The following is a 15,833-nucleotide window of genomic DNA, read 5'->3' on the forward strand; positions in this document are numbered from 1 at the left end:
TGAGATCCTGATGGTGGTTGACATAATGTGTGTTCAGGTCTGATCGAGACTCTGTCTGAGGACCGTGCCAGCGTCATGCAGGAGAAGAAGCATCTGGAGGAGGAGCTCAACCGGCTGCGCAGCACGGTGCTGATATCCTCCACCTACTTCAGCCCTAACCCCCTGGCCCCTGGCCCTAACCCCCTGGCCCCTGGCCCTAACCCCCTGGCCCTGGAGCCTGCCGGGGCCGGAGCTGGACCTGGGACGCCCGGGGGCGGGGCCTGCTCTTCCTCCGAGCCCCTCCTCCCTGACCCAGAGAGACTAGCCTCCGTGGCTGCCATCAGAGAGGACGACCGGGTGGACTCGGCTGTGGAGGCCAGCATGGTGACCGTGCAGTAAGCATCCCCCCCCCCCCCCAAAAAAACAGTCCCAATAAACAGTGATTCAGAAGAAGCCATCTCATCCCAGTCAGTCTGTCGGTTATTTTAGAGGAATAAGCAAGGAATAAGCATGGTGTAATACATTTTCATAAAACAGATCATGTTAGCAGAAATGGTTTCATTCTTTCGAGGAATAACAGAAGGTTGTATTGAAGTTAGAATGTGCGTAAGAAGGATGTTGCAGATGCTGATTTAAGATAGACAGACAAGGATGGACACGGTGAGGTCTAAAGAGGCAAAGAAAGGGGCAGGCAAGCTGGGCAAGCCAAATGTAAGTTATTCTGCTTTGTACTGTAAACCAGTCAGTTTTGCAGGTTAGCGGTCATTCTCGTTTTTATGCACCTGGAATCTAAGACTAGTATGTCCAGTATTATTTGACTAGATGTATCTCAAATACGCAATTTGCCCGTCACATTTTCTTTATCAGTGACAACATTCTGATGATGTCGGAGGAGAAACAACGAATCTTGTTACTTGAGAGGGTGAGTAGAAACATCTCTTTGATAATAATCACCAAGGCACAGTTGTTCACCAGTTGTTTAGCAGTAATCACCCAAGACCCAGCTCCATCTGAGCCTGGATAGACCCAGCTCTATCTGAGCCTGGATAGACCCAGCTCCATCTGATCCTGATAGACCCAGCTCCATCTGATCCTGGATAGACCCAGCTCCATCTGATCCTGATAGACCCAGCTCCATCTGATCCTGATAGACCCAGCTCCATCTGATCCTGATAGACCCAGCTCCATCTGATCCTGATAGACCCAGCTCCATCTGATCCTGGATAGACCCAGCTCCATCTGATCCTGATAGACCCAGCTCCATCTGATCCTGATAGACCCAGCTCCATCTGATCCTGATAGACCCAGCTCCATCTGATCCTGATAGACCCAGCTCCATCTGAGCCTGATAGACCCAGCTCCATCTGATCCTGATAGACCCAGCTCTATCTGATCCTGATAGACCCAGCTCTATCTGATCCTGGATAGACCCAGCTCCATCTGATCCTGGATAGACCCAGCTCCATCTGATCCTGATAGACCCAGCTCCATCTGATCCTGGATAGACCCAGCTCCATCTGATCCTGATAGACCCAGCTCCATCTGATCCTGATAGACCCAGCTCCATCTGATCCTGATAGACCCAGCTCCATCTGATCCTGATAGACCCAGCTCCATCTGATCCTGATAGACCCAGCTCCATCTGATCCTGATAGACCCAGCTCCATCTGATCCTGGATAGACCCAGCTCCATCTGATCCTGATAGACCCAGCTCCATCTGATCCTGATAGACCCAGCTCCATCTGATCCTGGATAGACCCAGCTCCATCTGATCCTGGATAGACCCAGCTCCATCTGATCCTGGATAGCCAAAAAAAGAATCGCAATCATTCTGATCCAGATTAAAAGTTCTGAACAACTGGGCCCAGGTGTCCCTAATATTAGGCTGTATCAGTGAACGTTGGCGTTGTATTCTTTGCCCTTAGATCTGTGTTGACTTGTCTGTCTTGTGTGTTTCATGTTTCAGACTTTACATATGAAGGAAGAAGAGAACAAGCGCCTCAGCCAGAGACTGGTATGCCCTGTATGACTGCTCATTTTCATAACACATTTTTTCTTGACAGTCATGGTTTAAACCATTCTTGCTAAGTTATTACTGTGTATGAGTATACAGCTCTGGGAAAAATCTGTTTTCAGACCTTGAATAATGCAAACAAAACAAGTTAATATTCATTTTTAAACATCACAATACTAATGTTTTAACTTTCAGAAATCAGTTCAGAAATTAATATTTGGTGGAATAACCCTGATTTTCAACCAGTCTTTCACATGGTTTTTAGGTGACTTAATGCCACTTCTGGCGCAACAATTCAAGCAGCTCGGCTTTGTTTGACGGTTGCGACCATCTATCTTCCTCTTGATCATATTCCAGAGGTTTGCAATGGGGCTCTTGTCTGGAGATTGGGCTGGCCACGACAGGGTCTAGATCTGGTGGTCCTCAATCCACACCTTGATTGACCTGGCTGTGTGGCATGGAGCATTGTCCTTCTGGAAAAAACAATCCTCACAGTTGGGGAACATTGTCAGAGCAGAAGCAAGCAAGTTTTCTTCCAGGACAACCTAGTACGTGACTTGATTCATGCGTCCTTCACAAAGACAAATCTGTCCGATTCCAGCCTTGCTGAAGCAATCCCAGATCATCACCGATCCTGCACCAATTTTCACTGTGGGTGCGAGACACTGTGGCTTGTAGGCCTCTCCAGGTCTCCGTCTAACCATTAGACGACTAGGTGTTGGGCAAAGCTGAACATTTGACTCAACATTTGATCAAAGGAGATGACCATGCTCCAGTCCTCTATGGTCCAGTCCTCTACAGTCCAGTCCTCTATGGTCCAGTCCTCTATGGTCCAGTCCTCTATGGTCCAGTCCTCTATGGTCCAGTCCTCTATGGTCCTCTATGGTCCAGTCCTCTATGGTCCAGTCCTCTATGGTCCTCTATGGTCCAGTCCTCTATGGTCCAGTCCTCTATGCTCCAGTCCTCTATGCTCCAGTCCTATATGGTCCAGTCCTCTATGGTCCAGTCCTCTATGGTCCTCTATGCTCCAGTCCTCTATGGTCCAGTCCTCTATGGTCCAGTCCTCTATGGTCCTCTATGGTCCAGTCCTCTATGGTCCTCTATGGTCCTCTATGCTCCAGTCCTCTATGGTCCAGTCCTCTATGGTCCTCTATGGTCCAGTCCTCTATGCTCCAGTCCTCTATGGTCCAGTCCTCTATGGTCCTCTATGCTCCAGTCCTCTATGGTCCAGTCCTCTATGCTCCAGTCCTCTATGGTCCAGTCCTCTATGCTCCAGTCCTCTATGGTCCAGTCCTCTATGCTCCAGTCCTCTATGGTCCTCCATGCTCCAGTCCTCTATGGTCCTCCATGCTCCAGTCCTCTATGGTCCTCCATGCTCCAGTCCTCTATGCTCCAGTCCTCTATGGTCCTCTATGCTCCAGTCCTCTATGGTCCTCTATGCTCCAGTCCTCTATGGTCCTCTATGGTCCAGTCCTCTATGGTCCAGTCCTCTATGGTCCAGTCCTCTATGCTCCAGTCCTCTATGGTCCTCTATGCTCCAGTCCTCTATGGTCCTCTATGGTCCAGTCCTCTATGGTCCAGTCCTCTATGGTCCAGTCCTCTATGGTCCAGTCCTCTATGCTCCAGTCCTCTATGCTCCAGTCCTCTATGGTCCAGTCCTCTATGGTCCAGTCCTCTATGCTCCAGTCCTCTATGGTCCTCTATGGTCCAGTCCTCTATGGTCCAGTCCTCTATGGTCCTCTATGCTCCAGTCCTCTATGGTCCAGTCCTCTATGCTCCAGTCCTCTATGGTCCTCTATGCTCCAGTCCTCTATGGTCCTCTATGGTCCAGTCCTCTATGGTCCAGTCCTCTATGGTCCAGTCCTCTATGGTCCAGTCCTCTATGCTCCAGTCCTCTATGCTCCAGTCCTCTATGGTCCTCTATGCTCCAGTCCTCCATGCTCCAGTCCTCTATGGTCCAGTCCTCTATGGTCCAGTCCTCTATGGTCCAGTCCTCTATGGTCCAGTCCTCTATGCTCCAGTCCTCTATGGTCCTCTATGGTCCAGTCCTCTATGCTCCAGTCCTCTATGGTCCAGTCCTCTATGGTCCAGTCCTCTATGGTCCAGTCCTCTATGGTCCTCTATGCTCCAGTCCTCTATGGTCCAGTCCTCTATGGTCCTCTATGCTCCAGTCCTCTATGGTCCAGTCCTCTATGCTCCAGTCCTCTATGGTCCAGTCCTCTATGGTCCAGTCCTCTATGCTCCAGTCCTCTATGGTCCAGTCCTCTATGGTCCAGTCCTCTATGGTCCTCTATGGTCCAGTCCTCTATGGTCCAGTCCTCTATGGTCCAGTCCTCTATGGTCCAGTCCTCTATGCTCCAGTCCTCTGGACTGGAGAGTGGTTTACACCCTCTGTTGGTCTGTGGCTTTGTTGTCCTCGATGTCTGCTACTTGATCTTGTTCTTATGAACCCACCTTCTTTGACATTGTGCGTGTTTGTGTGTTTGCTGAGCATGTGAGGAAGATAGAGAGAATGATGAAACTTTTGATATCACTAATGATTAGATTTAGATTATATTACATTTTGTCTCCTTGCTGGTCTTTGCAGCCTAGAATATGACACACCCACTGATGACGTGACTGTTCTACATTTTGGTTCCTGCTTGAGAACCACTATTTTCTGGTTCCTGCTGCGAACCAACTTTTCAGGCTCTGAACCAAGTGATTTTGGGTCGGAATGCGCCGGCCGGTTCCAGACTTCGGAAGACGGAACGGTTCCTTGGCGGTGTGAAAGCCCTATAAGTAGAATGAGGTGTGCCTGTGTTGGAATTCAACAGACACTGGAATGGAATGGCTGCCATGCATGTAGAGATGCTGGTTTAAGAAAGATTTGGAGAGGTCTCTTAATTCTTTCCAGAGCTGTATATATTATTTGCCACAGGTTCACTCTTAATCCTGGATTAGTTTACTACTCCACCACTAGATGGCAGTAGCATTCAAGCTTCAACACGCGCTGAACCAGCAAGTTCACCAACTCTCAGCCCAATAGAAGAGCTTCAACTATCAGAAGGGTTCTGATAAGTCATTAAAACAGACAGGCAGTTAGGTTGATTGATATATTTTAGCACTATTGCACACATGCCAAGACAATTGTTAACAATACATGCTTAGACATAAATGTTCAGACAAATACTTCTCACCACATATCATGTTATTGTCATTTGTCACATTAAGATCAGTTCAAACAGGAAAGCCTCCATAGCCATCCATCATCCCCCTAAAAGTAACAACCAGTAATGCTTTTGTCTTTTCTTCCTTTGTAGATGTCTCAAAGTATGTCTTCTGTGTCATCAAGGCATTCTGAGAAAATCGCTATCAGAGAGTAAGTAATAGAAAGATTGCTACATGAATTGATAATGTGTGTGTTCATGCAGTGATGAAAGTTATGTACCTGTACATAAATAAGAAAGATTTTACTTCACTAAAGGTATGAACATCACTGAATTAGCTGTGGCTAGCACTTTATTACACAGGACTGTTCCTAATGGATTTCTATAGGAAACTGTGGTAACCAGGCTACTTTCTGTTACATATTTAAACTAGTTTTACACTTCAGAACTACCTGCTACTGAATGGTGACAAGTGGTGGTTGGTTGATGAAATCCTAAAGAAACACATTCATATTTCATAGGCTGTTATTGTGTAATTACCATTTGGCCCTTTGATTTTGAAGCAAATAGCCTACCTGGTCGTTTCTGGAATGTCAAATAAAGTACAACCAGTTTTTCTCTTACTTAAGTTTTCTAGTTCATTCATTTGGTTAGCATCTCATAGAAGTGTCATTATTAAGCACTTGTGAACACTAACACATGCACATAACAAATGATTTTTGATCGTTTGTCTAAAGCTTATAATTATACATAATAATACACAGGTATTATATTGATAAACATTCATTAACATTATACATGCTTAATAATGCCACACTACTCGTTGTGGTACACTCATGATAGTACATCAACTGCTGGATTAGTTTACTAATGGCTAATTCCAAAAGTTATTTTGAAGTATGTACTTCTAAGTTGGCTACAGGTCAGTCACCATCACGTTGCACCTCCTCTGCTCCATGCTGGAACTCTCTCTGTGTGTTCCAGTTTCCAGGTGGGCGATCTGGTCCTCATCATCCTGGATGAAAGGCATGACAACTATGTGCTCTTCACCGTTGGTCCCACCCTCTACTTCCTCCACTCAGAGTCTCTCACTGCACTGGACCTCAAACCAGGTCAGAACATCACCACGACCAACACTTTGACCACTACCACTTACTTTGAATGCTAATAAGTTATTATGCATAGTGTGTATAGTGTGGAAGTAATCTAAACACATGGGACATGTATTGTAAATGGACCGACTTATATAGCGCCTTATTCCAAAGCGCTTTACAACGGCCTCTTGTTCACCCGTTCACACACACATTCACACACCAATAGCGGCAAGCTACCATGCAAGGCGCCGGCCCGCTCACTGGGAGCAATTTGGGGTTCAGTGTCTTGCCCAAGGACACTTCGACATGTGGCCAGCCGGGGCTCGAACCGCCGACCTGCCAACCTTGCGATCATTAGACGCCGGCTCTACCTGCTGCACCACAGCTGCGCTGTTGTCAGGTGAAAGGATGCACCAGTATACAGTATAAAGAACAATCCCAATGTCAACACTTAAAGTTGACTGAAATTACTTTTTGCTCTACATTATCTCAGAGAACATCAATGTTGCCATACTAAAGTTTTCTAATTCCAAGTCAACTTAATGAAATCAGCTTTTATGAGTCTATAGATGTTCCTCAGCTCAGACGCCTCAGGGTTGACAGTGTTACAGATATTGTATGTTTTTAAGTTTAGTGGAGGCAATTTAACCTGTAAAAGATGAAACGGTAACAAGAGTTATTGAACTCGGCATGCAATTGGAATCTCGCACATTTGACCACAAGATACGGTTTGCAAGCTTGTTTTCAGGCGACCCACTTTTTGTAGTTGATACACACCCACGCAACCCACATGAAAACAGCATCTATAGTCTGTACTCGCATTAAAGCTTTTAAACATAAATGAATGCGAGGGCAACTCACAGAAGCATCGACGATCAGCACGCATTTCAATCAGGCAGGTGAGCAGGTGGATAGAACACTGCTGCTGGTGGGTGGAGGTAGTTAAAGGTGAGCAGGTGGATAGAACACTGCTGCTGGTGGGTGGAGGTAGTTAAAGGTGAGCAGGTGGATAGAACACTGCTGCTGGTGGGTGGAGGTAGTTAAAGGTGAGCAGGTGGATAGAACACTGCTGCTGGTGGGTGGAGGTAGTTAAAGGTGAGCAGGTGGATAGAACACTGCTGCTGGTGGGTGGAGGTAGTTCTCAGGAGGACACTGCTGCTGGTAGATGGAGGTAGTTCAAGATGGCGGCGCGTTCGCACGCAAGGCTGGGAGTGCTCCCGACGTTGGTGCTTTTTAGCGTTTTTAAGTACATTTGTATGTCAGTACTTATAGGGAACTGTTGTGTAAATAGTACCTACAGCAGACTAGACTTACTAGAAGTTGGTGCGCAAAACGAGAAGACAGTAACAGCGGAGTTCCTGAAACAACAAAGGATCCCACACGATATCGCTCGCTTACCGGGAGAACAATGGTACACAGTCCCGTCCCTGAGACGCAAACGACGGCGTCGAGACCGTAAGCAACGCCGAGGCCGCAGGGGAGGCCTGCTAGCTAGGCTAAGGAGAAGCCCGGATAAACCAGCTTTGCCGAGTATATTCCTCTCTAACGTAAGATCCCTAGCTAACAAGATGGACGAACTGAGACTGCAGGTTGCTTCCAACAACACCGTGGGGGATAGCTGTCTGATTATTCTCACAGAAACCTGGCTCAGCGACTCCATTATCGACTCTGCGGTCGCGTTACAAGGCCGCACTTTACACCGTGCCGACCGGACGCTGCTTAGCGAGAAGACGCGCGGGGGTGGCCTGATCATATCTACGAAGGACAGCTGGTGCTTAAACACAAAAACTGTAAGTAGCCACTGCTCCCCAGACCTGGAATACTTGACTGTTAAATGCCGACCCACATACCTCCCGAGGGAATTCAACGCGGTGTACATAACAGCTGTATACAATGCTAGCTTAGCATTAGCGCGGCTATATGACGTCATCAGTGGTAGACAGAGCGCAGATCCTCAAGCAGTCCACATCATCGCGGGGGATTTCAATCATGCTGACCTGAAGGTAGTACTACCCAAGTTCTATCAGCATGTTAAATGTGCAACAAGAGGAGATAACACACTGGACAAGGTATACACCAACATCAAGCTTGCTTACAAGGCTAGACCGCTAGCTCATCTAGGCATGTCTGACCACGTGTCCATCCTCCTGATCCCAGCCTACACTCCCATGAGGAAAAGTGCTCCCATCACCACTAAGACTGTCAGAACCTGGCCAGCAGGGTCCGCTCCACTGCAGATCTGCCTGAATGACACCTCATGGCAGGAATATGAGCATGAGGACCTGGAACAGTTCACGTCGTCGGTTCTGAACCACATAGTGAACTGCACCAACTCAGCCACCGTGGACAAACGTGTCCGGGTCTACCCCAACACGAAGCCATGGATGACTGAGAAGGTCCGAAAACTGCTCAAGGAGAGGGACAACGCCTTCTCAGCGAAGGACACACTGCTGTACAGCACAAACAGGGCCAACCTAAACCGTGGCATCCGGGAGGCCAAGGCAGACCACAGAGAGAAGATTGAGGAATGCTTCCTGAGCAACGACTCCAGGCGGGTGTGGTAGGGGGTTCAGCACATGACAAACTTCAGAGCCAACAGGCTCACAGCCGCAGAGGACGACCCCCTGCTGGCGGAAGAGCTGAACACCTTCTACGCCCGGTTCGACGAGAGGCGAACGGAGGTAACCACAACACAAACACCACTCTCTCCAGCTCTCAGCAGCCTCACCCTTACAGAGCATGAAGTGAGACGCGTGCTGAAGGCGGTGGACCCCAGAAAAGCCTCAGGGCCGGATGGCGTACTGGGACGGGTGCTGAGGGACTGCGCCGACCAGCTGGCTGGGGTTTTCACCAACATCTTCAACCAGTCCCTGTCCCAGGCCACCATCCCACCCTGCCTGAAAACCTCAACAATCATCCCAGTCCCGAAGAAAAGCACAGTGAGCTGCCTAAACGACTACCGCCCGGTGGCACTCACACCAATCATCATGAAGTGCTTCGAGAAACTGGTCCGGGCCCACATAGTCACACGCCTCCCGCCCAACCTGGATCCATACCAGTTCGCCTACAGAGCCCACAGGTCCACAGAGGACGCCATCGCGACGACTCTCCACTCCACTCTATCCTACCTGGAGAGGGGGAACAGCTACGCGAGACTGCTCTTTGTGGACTTCAGCTCTGCCTTCAACACCATCCTTCCAGACAGGCTAGTGACCAAACTACTAGACCTGGGACTATCACACTCCATCTGTGCATGGATCAAGGACTTCCTGTCTGACCGCCCCCAGAGGGTGCGGGTTGGCTCCCACACCTCCACAGCCCTCAGAGAGTGGAGAGAGTCTCAACCCTCCGATTCCTGGGGGTGCACATTCAGGATGACCTGTCCTGGAAGACCAACACAGCAGCCATCATCAAGAAGGCACAACAGCGGCTCTACTTCCTGAGAGTCCTCAGGAAATACCACCTCAAACAGGAGCTGCTTGTGACCTTCTACCGCTGCACAGTGGAGAGCATCCTCACCTACTGCATCTGCGTGTGGTTCTCCAGCTGCACAGCCGCAGAGAGGAAAGCGCTACAGAGAGTCGTGAGATCGGCCCAGAAGATCATCGGCGCCCCCCTCCCCTCTCTGGAAGAGCTGTACAACACGCGCTGCCTCAGGAAGGCCTCCAAGATCTCCAGAGACCCATCCCACCCTGGGAACGAACACTTTGTTCGGCTGCCCTCGGGCAGGCGGTTCAGGACCATGTCCGCAAGGACAAATAGACTGAAGCTCAGCTTCTACCCTAGGGCCATTCAGGCCCTGAACACAGCAAAGACCTAGGTTCTAGGCCCTGGACAATCTAGACAATTTGATGGCAGCTACTAGATTGTAATCAAGTGCAATACTGAAACACAACTGTGAACATTTCAAACCTGCAAACTGCGACACTTTAAATGAATGTGCAATAATACTATGTGCAATATGACAACCCTCGTGCACACAAGGTTCAGAGATAGGAAATGTTAGGATATTTATAGCATAGCATAGAGTACAGCACAGTGTTTTATTTGTATAGTATAGTATAGTGGATAGTGTATATAGCCTTTATTTATGTAAACCAGCTCTTTTCCCTTCTTGTTTTTAGTATTTTATTCCTAGCACCAGGGGAGCCCCCCCTCACAAATTTCGTTGTATGGTACCTGTACTATATTAATGACAATAAAGACCATTCATTCATTCATAGTTGTTCTCACAGCGTAATGACAAGGCTCTGTCTCTGACAAATAGGCTGTTTTCAGTCATCATGTCTACCACTGATTACCATAGGATGTTTCATATACTGTGCCTATAGAAAGTCTACACCCGCTTCCAAAATATTCACGTTTCGTTGCCTGCTGGACACTTTCAAAATGAATGAAACATTCTAAAATGTTCAGTCATTTATATATCAAAAAAACTAAAACAAAAAACAGAGAAGACCTATTTGAACATTTCTACACACTCCTTACTGTGACCTTCCTAACATGTGCTCAGATGCAGACATTTTTTCATCAAGTTACTCTGAAAGTTTAATTGAGTCCTCAAAGATTGCATTTGCAAAGATAATAGGTCATGTCATTTCAAAATGAATACTCATGTCTTGGTAAGGTCCCTGATTTTAATAGGAATTAATGACACACTGTTTAATGACACACTGTTTAATGACACACTGTTTAAGTCACAACTGGTGAAAGTCACCAACACACAGTGGGTCACTGCTAAATAGATAGGGCAAGATCAAGGATGGAGAGTAACAGAAATGGAAAAGTACTTTATTGCAGTTAAATTAGGCCTACAGTCACCCTAACTGTGTGGTGTTCGGTGAACACGTCATTCTGTACTGGCCTACTCTTGCAATTACGTCGGTTAATGAGACAAATGCAATGTAATTACCGTGAGAATAAACACCCCTGCTTTCTGTGAGAATAAATTATTCAATTTCATTATAATCACAGGAGTTCGTATCATTTTGGTTAATTTATTTCAATTGACTTTTTTGGAAAGCTTAAACCCCTAACCTATTGGACACCAATGCGTTTATGAATTGCGTCGGAGAGCACACAAGAAATGACACTTTGATACCCACCTGCATTGTGTGGGGTGGTATTCAGTTACCAAAAAGAGACCAGAGTTTGATCGAGACGAAGCACTTGAATTGTGGGCTGTTTGGTTCCAAAGAGGCTATGGCTGCACGCTTACTACACATTTCGAGAGAAATATCATCTACACAGGACAAACGGGTCTCTTTCCAAACTCATTTAGCTACCCAGACTTTGGAACTATTTGCTTTACACAGTCTGACTAAATAATTATCAATAAGCCTTCAAGTAGAAATGATTGTGTTCTTCCCACTTCGACACATTTTCTAACTGGTACTAAATGACACAGTGAGTTGATTCAGTGAATCTAAAAGAAACAGCAGTTTAACGAATACGCAATTATCAGGTAACTGTTCATCACATACTTTTTAAGTAAGTGCTTGCTTAATACAGGGCTGTTATTAATGTGCTAACTGTGCAAATGTCCTGGGTTAAAATCTGCAGGCATGTCTAGCAGCAGAGAGATAGCTTAGATGCTAATGTTCGCTACCTATTAGATGAGCTAGCCAGTGAACTACTGGTCTAGGTTGTTGGTAAACTAACTGGTCTTGTCATTCCACGGCAAGGGGCACACTTCACCAATTACTGTTACCCATGCAAGGCACACTTCACCTATTACTGTTACCCATGCAAGGCACACTTCACCAATTACTGTTACCCATGCAAGGCACACTTCACCAATTACTGTTACCCATGCAAGGCACACTTCACCTGTACTGTTACCCATGCAAGGCACACATCACCAAGTACTAGGGATGTCCCGATATTGATATCGCATATCGCCGCGATATTGGTCCTGAATGCTGGATCGCAGATCGCACCAGAAAAAAAATAGGCAGTGATCTGGGGCTCGCGATCCGGCGTGTCACTCACGTGATGACAACAGTAGTAGTCAGTGGTCACAGGCATGAGAGTTGGCTAGTAGCTACCTGTGTGTAATGAGTCTGACAATGTCATAATGCCCCCCCCCCCCCCCCGTGACCTCCACCAATCACAGAGGTGCATTGGCACACAACACAGTAACAGTGCGAACATGAACATGAACTCAAGCATTAATGAACATTAATGAACAGGGTTGCTACACTATGTTTACAAGCCAGGTATCACTTACCGGTAGCCTCTGGCAACAGTGAATCCAACCCACAGATTATAAGTATTTAGTGATCGTTAAACTGTTGTATATTATATCGAGTGGTACTTTAAAACTTCCAAGTTGCCTGTTATGAAAAAAACGAAAAGCAGATATTGTTGATATTGTTGACACCCCTTCGATTCTGCGACTGGTTTCTGGTCTCACCAGCGGGCGTCTCTAGGCTACACTTTTAAAAATGGTGCTATAATTGATTTGCCATTTGTAAGAGAAGATAAATAGAATAAAAACATGAAGGCACTAAAAGTTTAAATTGTTTTAACTTTAAACCAGTTGGTCACTGAGTACTGCAGAGTACTGTTTTTGTTGCTTGAATAAAGGCTGGCAGTCTTTAATAGCCAACTGTTGTTGTGGACTATACTGGGGAAGTATTTGTTATTATTCAGGAGTAAAACAATAAATACAAATATCGGATTGATATCGGTATCACAGATACCTGAAGCCCAGGTATCGGTATCGGTAGTGAAAAAATGGGATCGGGACATCCCTACCAAGTACTGTTACCCATGCAAGGCACACTTCACCAAGTACTGTTACCCATGCAAGGCACACTTCACCAAGTACTGTTACCCATGCAAGGCACACTTCACCAAGTACTGTTACCCATGCAAGGGGCACAATGTCGCACTGTTACAAAACATGAAACAAGGTGGTGCACTTCAGAATCACAATTCTTTTTATTGCCAAGTATATTCACACATACAGGAAACTGACTTGGTGAGACTGGTGCATAGGACATCATTTAAAAAAAAAGAAAAGCACCGAAACCTTGTAAAAATCCAGCTCTACATTACACTGCCTTCTATTTGCCATCGATGGCTCACCCTGAAAATATTGTAGAAGTTATCATGTTGTCACTATGTTATGTTACGTCGTGCGAATATGGACTTAACCTACTGTCATGGGGCGGCTGTGGCGCTGGAGGTAGAGCCGCCGTCTAATGATCGCAAGGTTGGCAGATCGGCGGATCGAGCCCCAGCTGGCCACATGTCGAACTGTCCTTGGGCAAGACACTGAACCCCAAATTGCTCCCTGTGAGCGGGCCGGCGCCTTGCATGGCAGCTTGCCGCCATTGGTGTGTGAATGGGTGAATGAGAGGCCGTTGTAAAGAGCTTTGGATAAAGGCGCTATATAAGTGCAGTCAGGGTGCGAAATAAGGGGGAGCTCGGGGAGCTATAGCTCCCCTAGTGGTGACATGAGCTCCCCTGGAAACATGGTTTGTGAAATTTTAGGGGAGCTCTAAAATATTCCAAATTGCGATGGATTTATTCCAAGTTGTGACGCATTTTACCTGGTGTAATATGATTTGTAGAGGCATACAATCTATTTTGATGTTGGTATTAGGTATATACAGTAAATGATGTATAATAGCCTATATATAGCCTACATATAGGCCTTTATTGGCTACAACTATGCGACAGTAACAGAGCGGGGTGCACTGACGCTGAACGCCTCATAGTGAGAAGTAGGTGGACAATGCGTGGTGCTGAAATAGCCGACATGCGGTGTGTGGTTTGAAAAAAGTAACGCCAGCTCAGTAAATAATTCAAACTTAATGTTTACTTATAGGCTATGTGAATGTGACTGCACCACACATGTGAACAGTAACAAAGCAAATGCAGTTTAATTTTATGAAAAACATTGACAACTAAATCGGCGCAAAAAAAAAAAAACTGAATCCGCTTAGCCTATATGCTCCTGAAAAACATTTAATGACAGAGCAAACACGCTACATTACTAGGGATAATAATTACAATGAGCCATTCATTAAAAATAGAAAAAATAATATTAGGCTATTAAATCTCACTTAATGAGAAAACTGGCATCTCCCATCGGTCACTATTTGTTGGCTATCTGGTGATATGGACGTCTTCGAGTGTCTAGAAAAGCGCTATAAGTCTAATGTATTATTATTATTTATTATTATTATGGACGTCACTTTAATCCGGCAGTTCTCAAGGTTTTTATGCACCAATCGATTCCTCTAGTCCGTCTTTATCACATTCATTGACGAAAAGGACGACTCGCATGTATAGGTGGAAGGGAACATTCATTGTGAGCACGGAAAATGCGAGTCTCACACAATGGCTGTGCATTGATGAAACCAGGTAGGATGAACGTATAGTTCGCTTTCCATTCCTCTTTAAATGCCCTGTTTTCACCGTCAACTTTCCTCTTTAGACCTTTGGAGAGTGACATGATGTTTCTCTTGCTAGCTAGCAGGTTAAATGTTTAGCTAACTTCACCCGGCACCAAACAACCAATCCAATAATAATGTGACCTTGTAAGTCTGGGAGGAGGGGGGAATCATTATCAGAATAAAACTATGTTAAATAATTATTAGAATAAGTTAGGCTGCGATACATCGTCAGTCCACACATTTATTATTCAAAACTATGGAAAAGGGTGAAACTACGTTGTTGAGAATCACAACACAAACTCGCTAGTCAAGCCAAAATACTGCAGCGAAATGGATTGGACTGCTACCTAGTTAACTAGAACACTACTTTACATTGTTAGCAGGCTCACAAAACAAGCTGTGTTAGTTGACTAGCGATGTGTCATTGATTTTCGACAACGCGGAAATGTGTTCACATTTTTCGAAAGAAAAGTCAAAGCATTAGAACGTAGAACGGAAAATCGCACACGCGCTGTGCGCACGGAAAGCCACCGGCCCCGATTTGGCCAGAAATTTTTTTTTACGTCAGGAGATTTTTTATTTTTTTTTGCTTTAATCCCTGGGCTCCCCCGCACACCGTGATTTAATTCGCACACTGAGTGCAGTCCTTTTACCATTGACCTACTCTGACTAGATACTGGTGAATATGTTGATCTCAGAGTATGTGGAGTCTGTTGTGATGTATTGAGTACTGACTGAGGGGTGTGTTTCCTCCAGCATCAGGGGCCTCCAGGCGACCGTGGGTTCTTGGTAAAGTGATGGAGAAGGAATATTGCCAGGCAAAAAAGGTAATGTGTTAGATTGTGTGTATAGCATAGGAGGTTTATCATCGCAACCCCTGTTGGATGTGTGTGTGTGAAACCAAACTGGAGTTAATCTCCAGGGTTCTCAACTTCCCCATTTCTAACCTCATAGTCATCATCTCACATCACAGCACACTACCAGTGCCTAGGTGAATAAGGAAATATAGAATAATCAGGGGTCGTTTTAAACCAATACAATACTTTTTTTTAAGACTTTTTTTTTTAAATTGTGGCTGCAGTTTTAGAAAGTCACTGAAGTAAGGAAAGATGACCACCAAGATCATACAGGGTTCACTCCTTAATAAGGGTTATCATAAAGGGTTAACTCCTTAATAAGGGGTATCAT

General features: G+C 45.9%; 1 protein-coding gene across 4 annotated transcripts in view; it reads left to right on the top strand.

The window, feature by feature from the left end:
* The window catches only part of rb1cc1 (RB1-inducible coiled-coil 1), a 42,009-nt gene that overhangs the window by 24,958 nt on the left and 1,218 nt on the right, over positions 1–15,833 (top strand). For 2 of the 4 annotated variants that reach the window (XM_080546683.1, XM_080546682.1), the window contains exons 18-23: positions 38–374; positions 847–901; positions 1,947–2,003; positions 5,297–5,355; positions 6,128–6,255; positions 15,402–15,472. In XM_080546683.1, coding sequence (XP_080402809.1) covers positions 38–374; positions 847–901; positions 1,947–2,003; positions 5,297–5,355; positions 6,128–6,255; positions 15,402–15,472 — 707 coding nt within the window. The remainder of the gene's footprint in view (positions 1–37; positions 375–846; positions 902–1,946; positions 2,004–5,296; positions 5,356–6,127; positions 6,256–15,401; positions 15,473–15,833) is intronic. The other 2 variants (XM_080546684.1, XM_080546685.1) reach the window with 2 other exon arrangements.

This window comes from Nansenia antarctica (genome assembly GCF_963989245.1).
Source record: "Nansenia antarctica genome assembly, chromosome: 16".
Lineage (NCBI taxonomy): Eukaryota > Metazoa > Chordata > Actinopteri > Argentiniformes > Microstomatidae > Nansenia > Nansenia antarctica.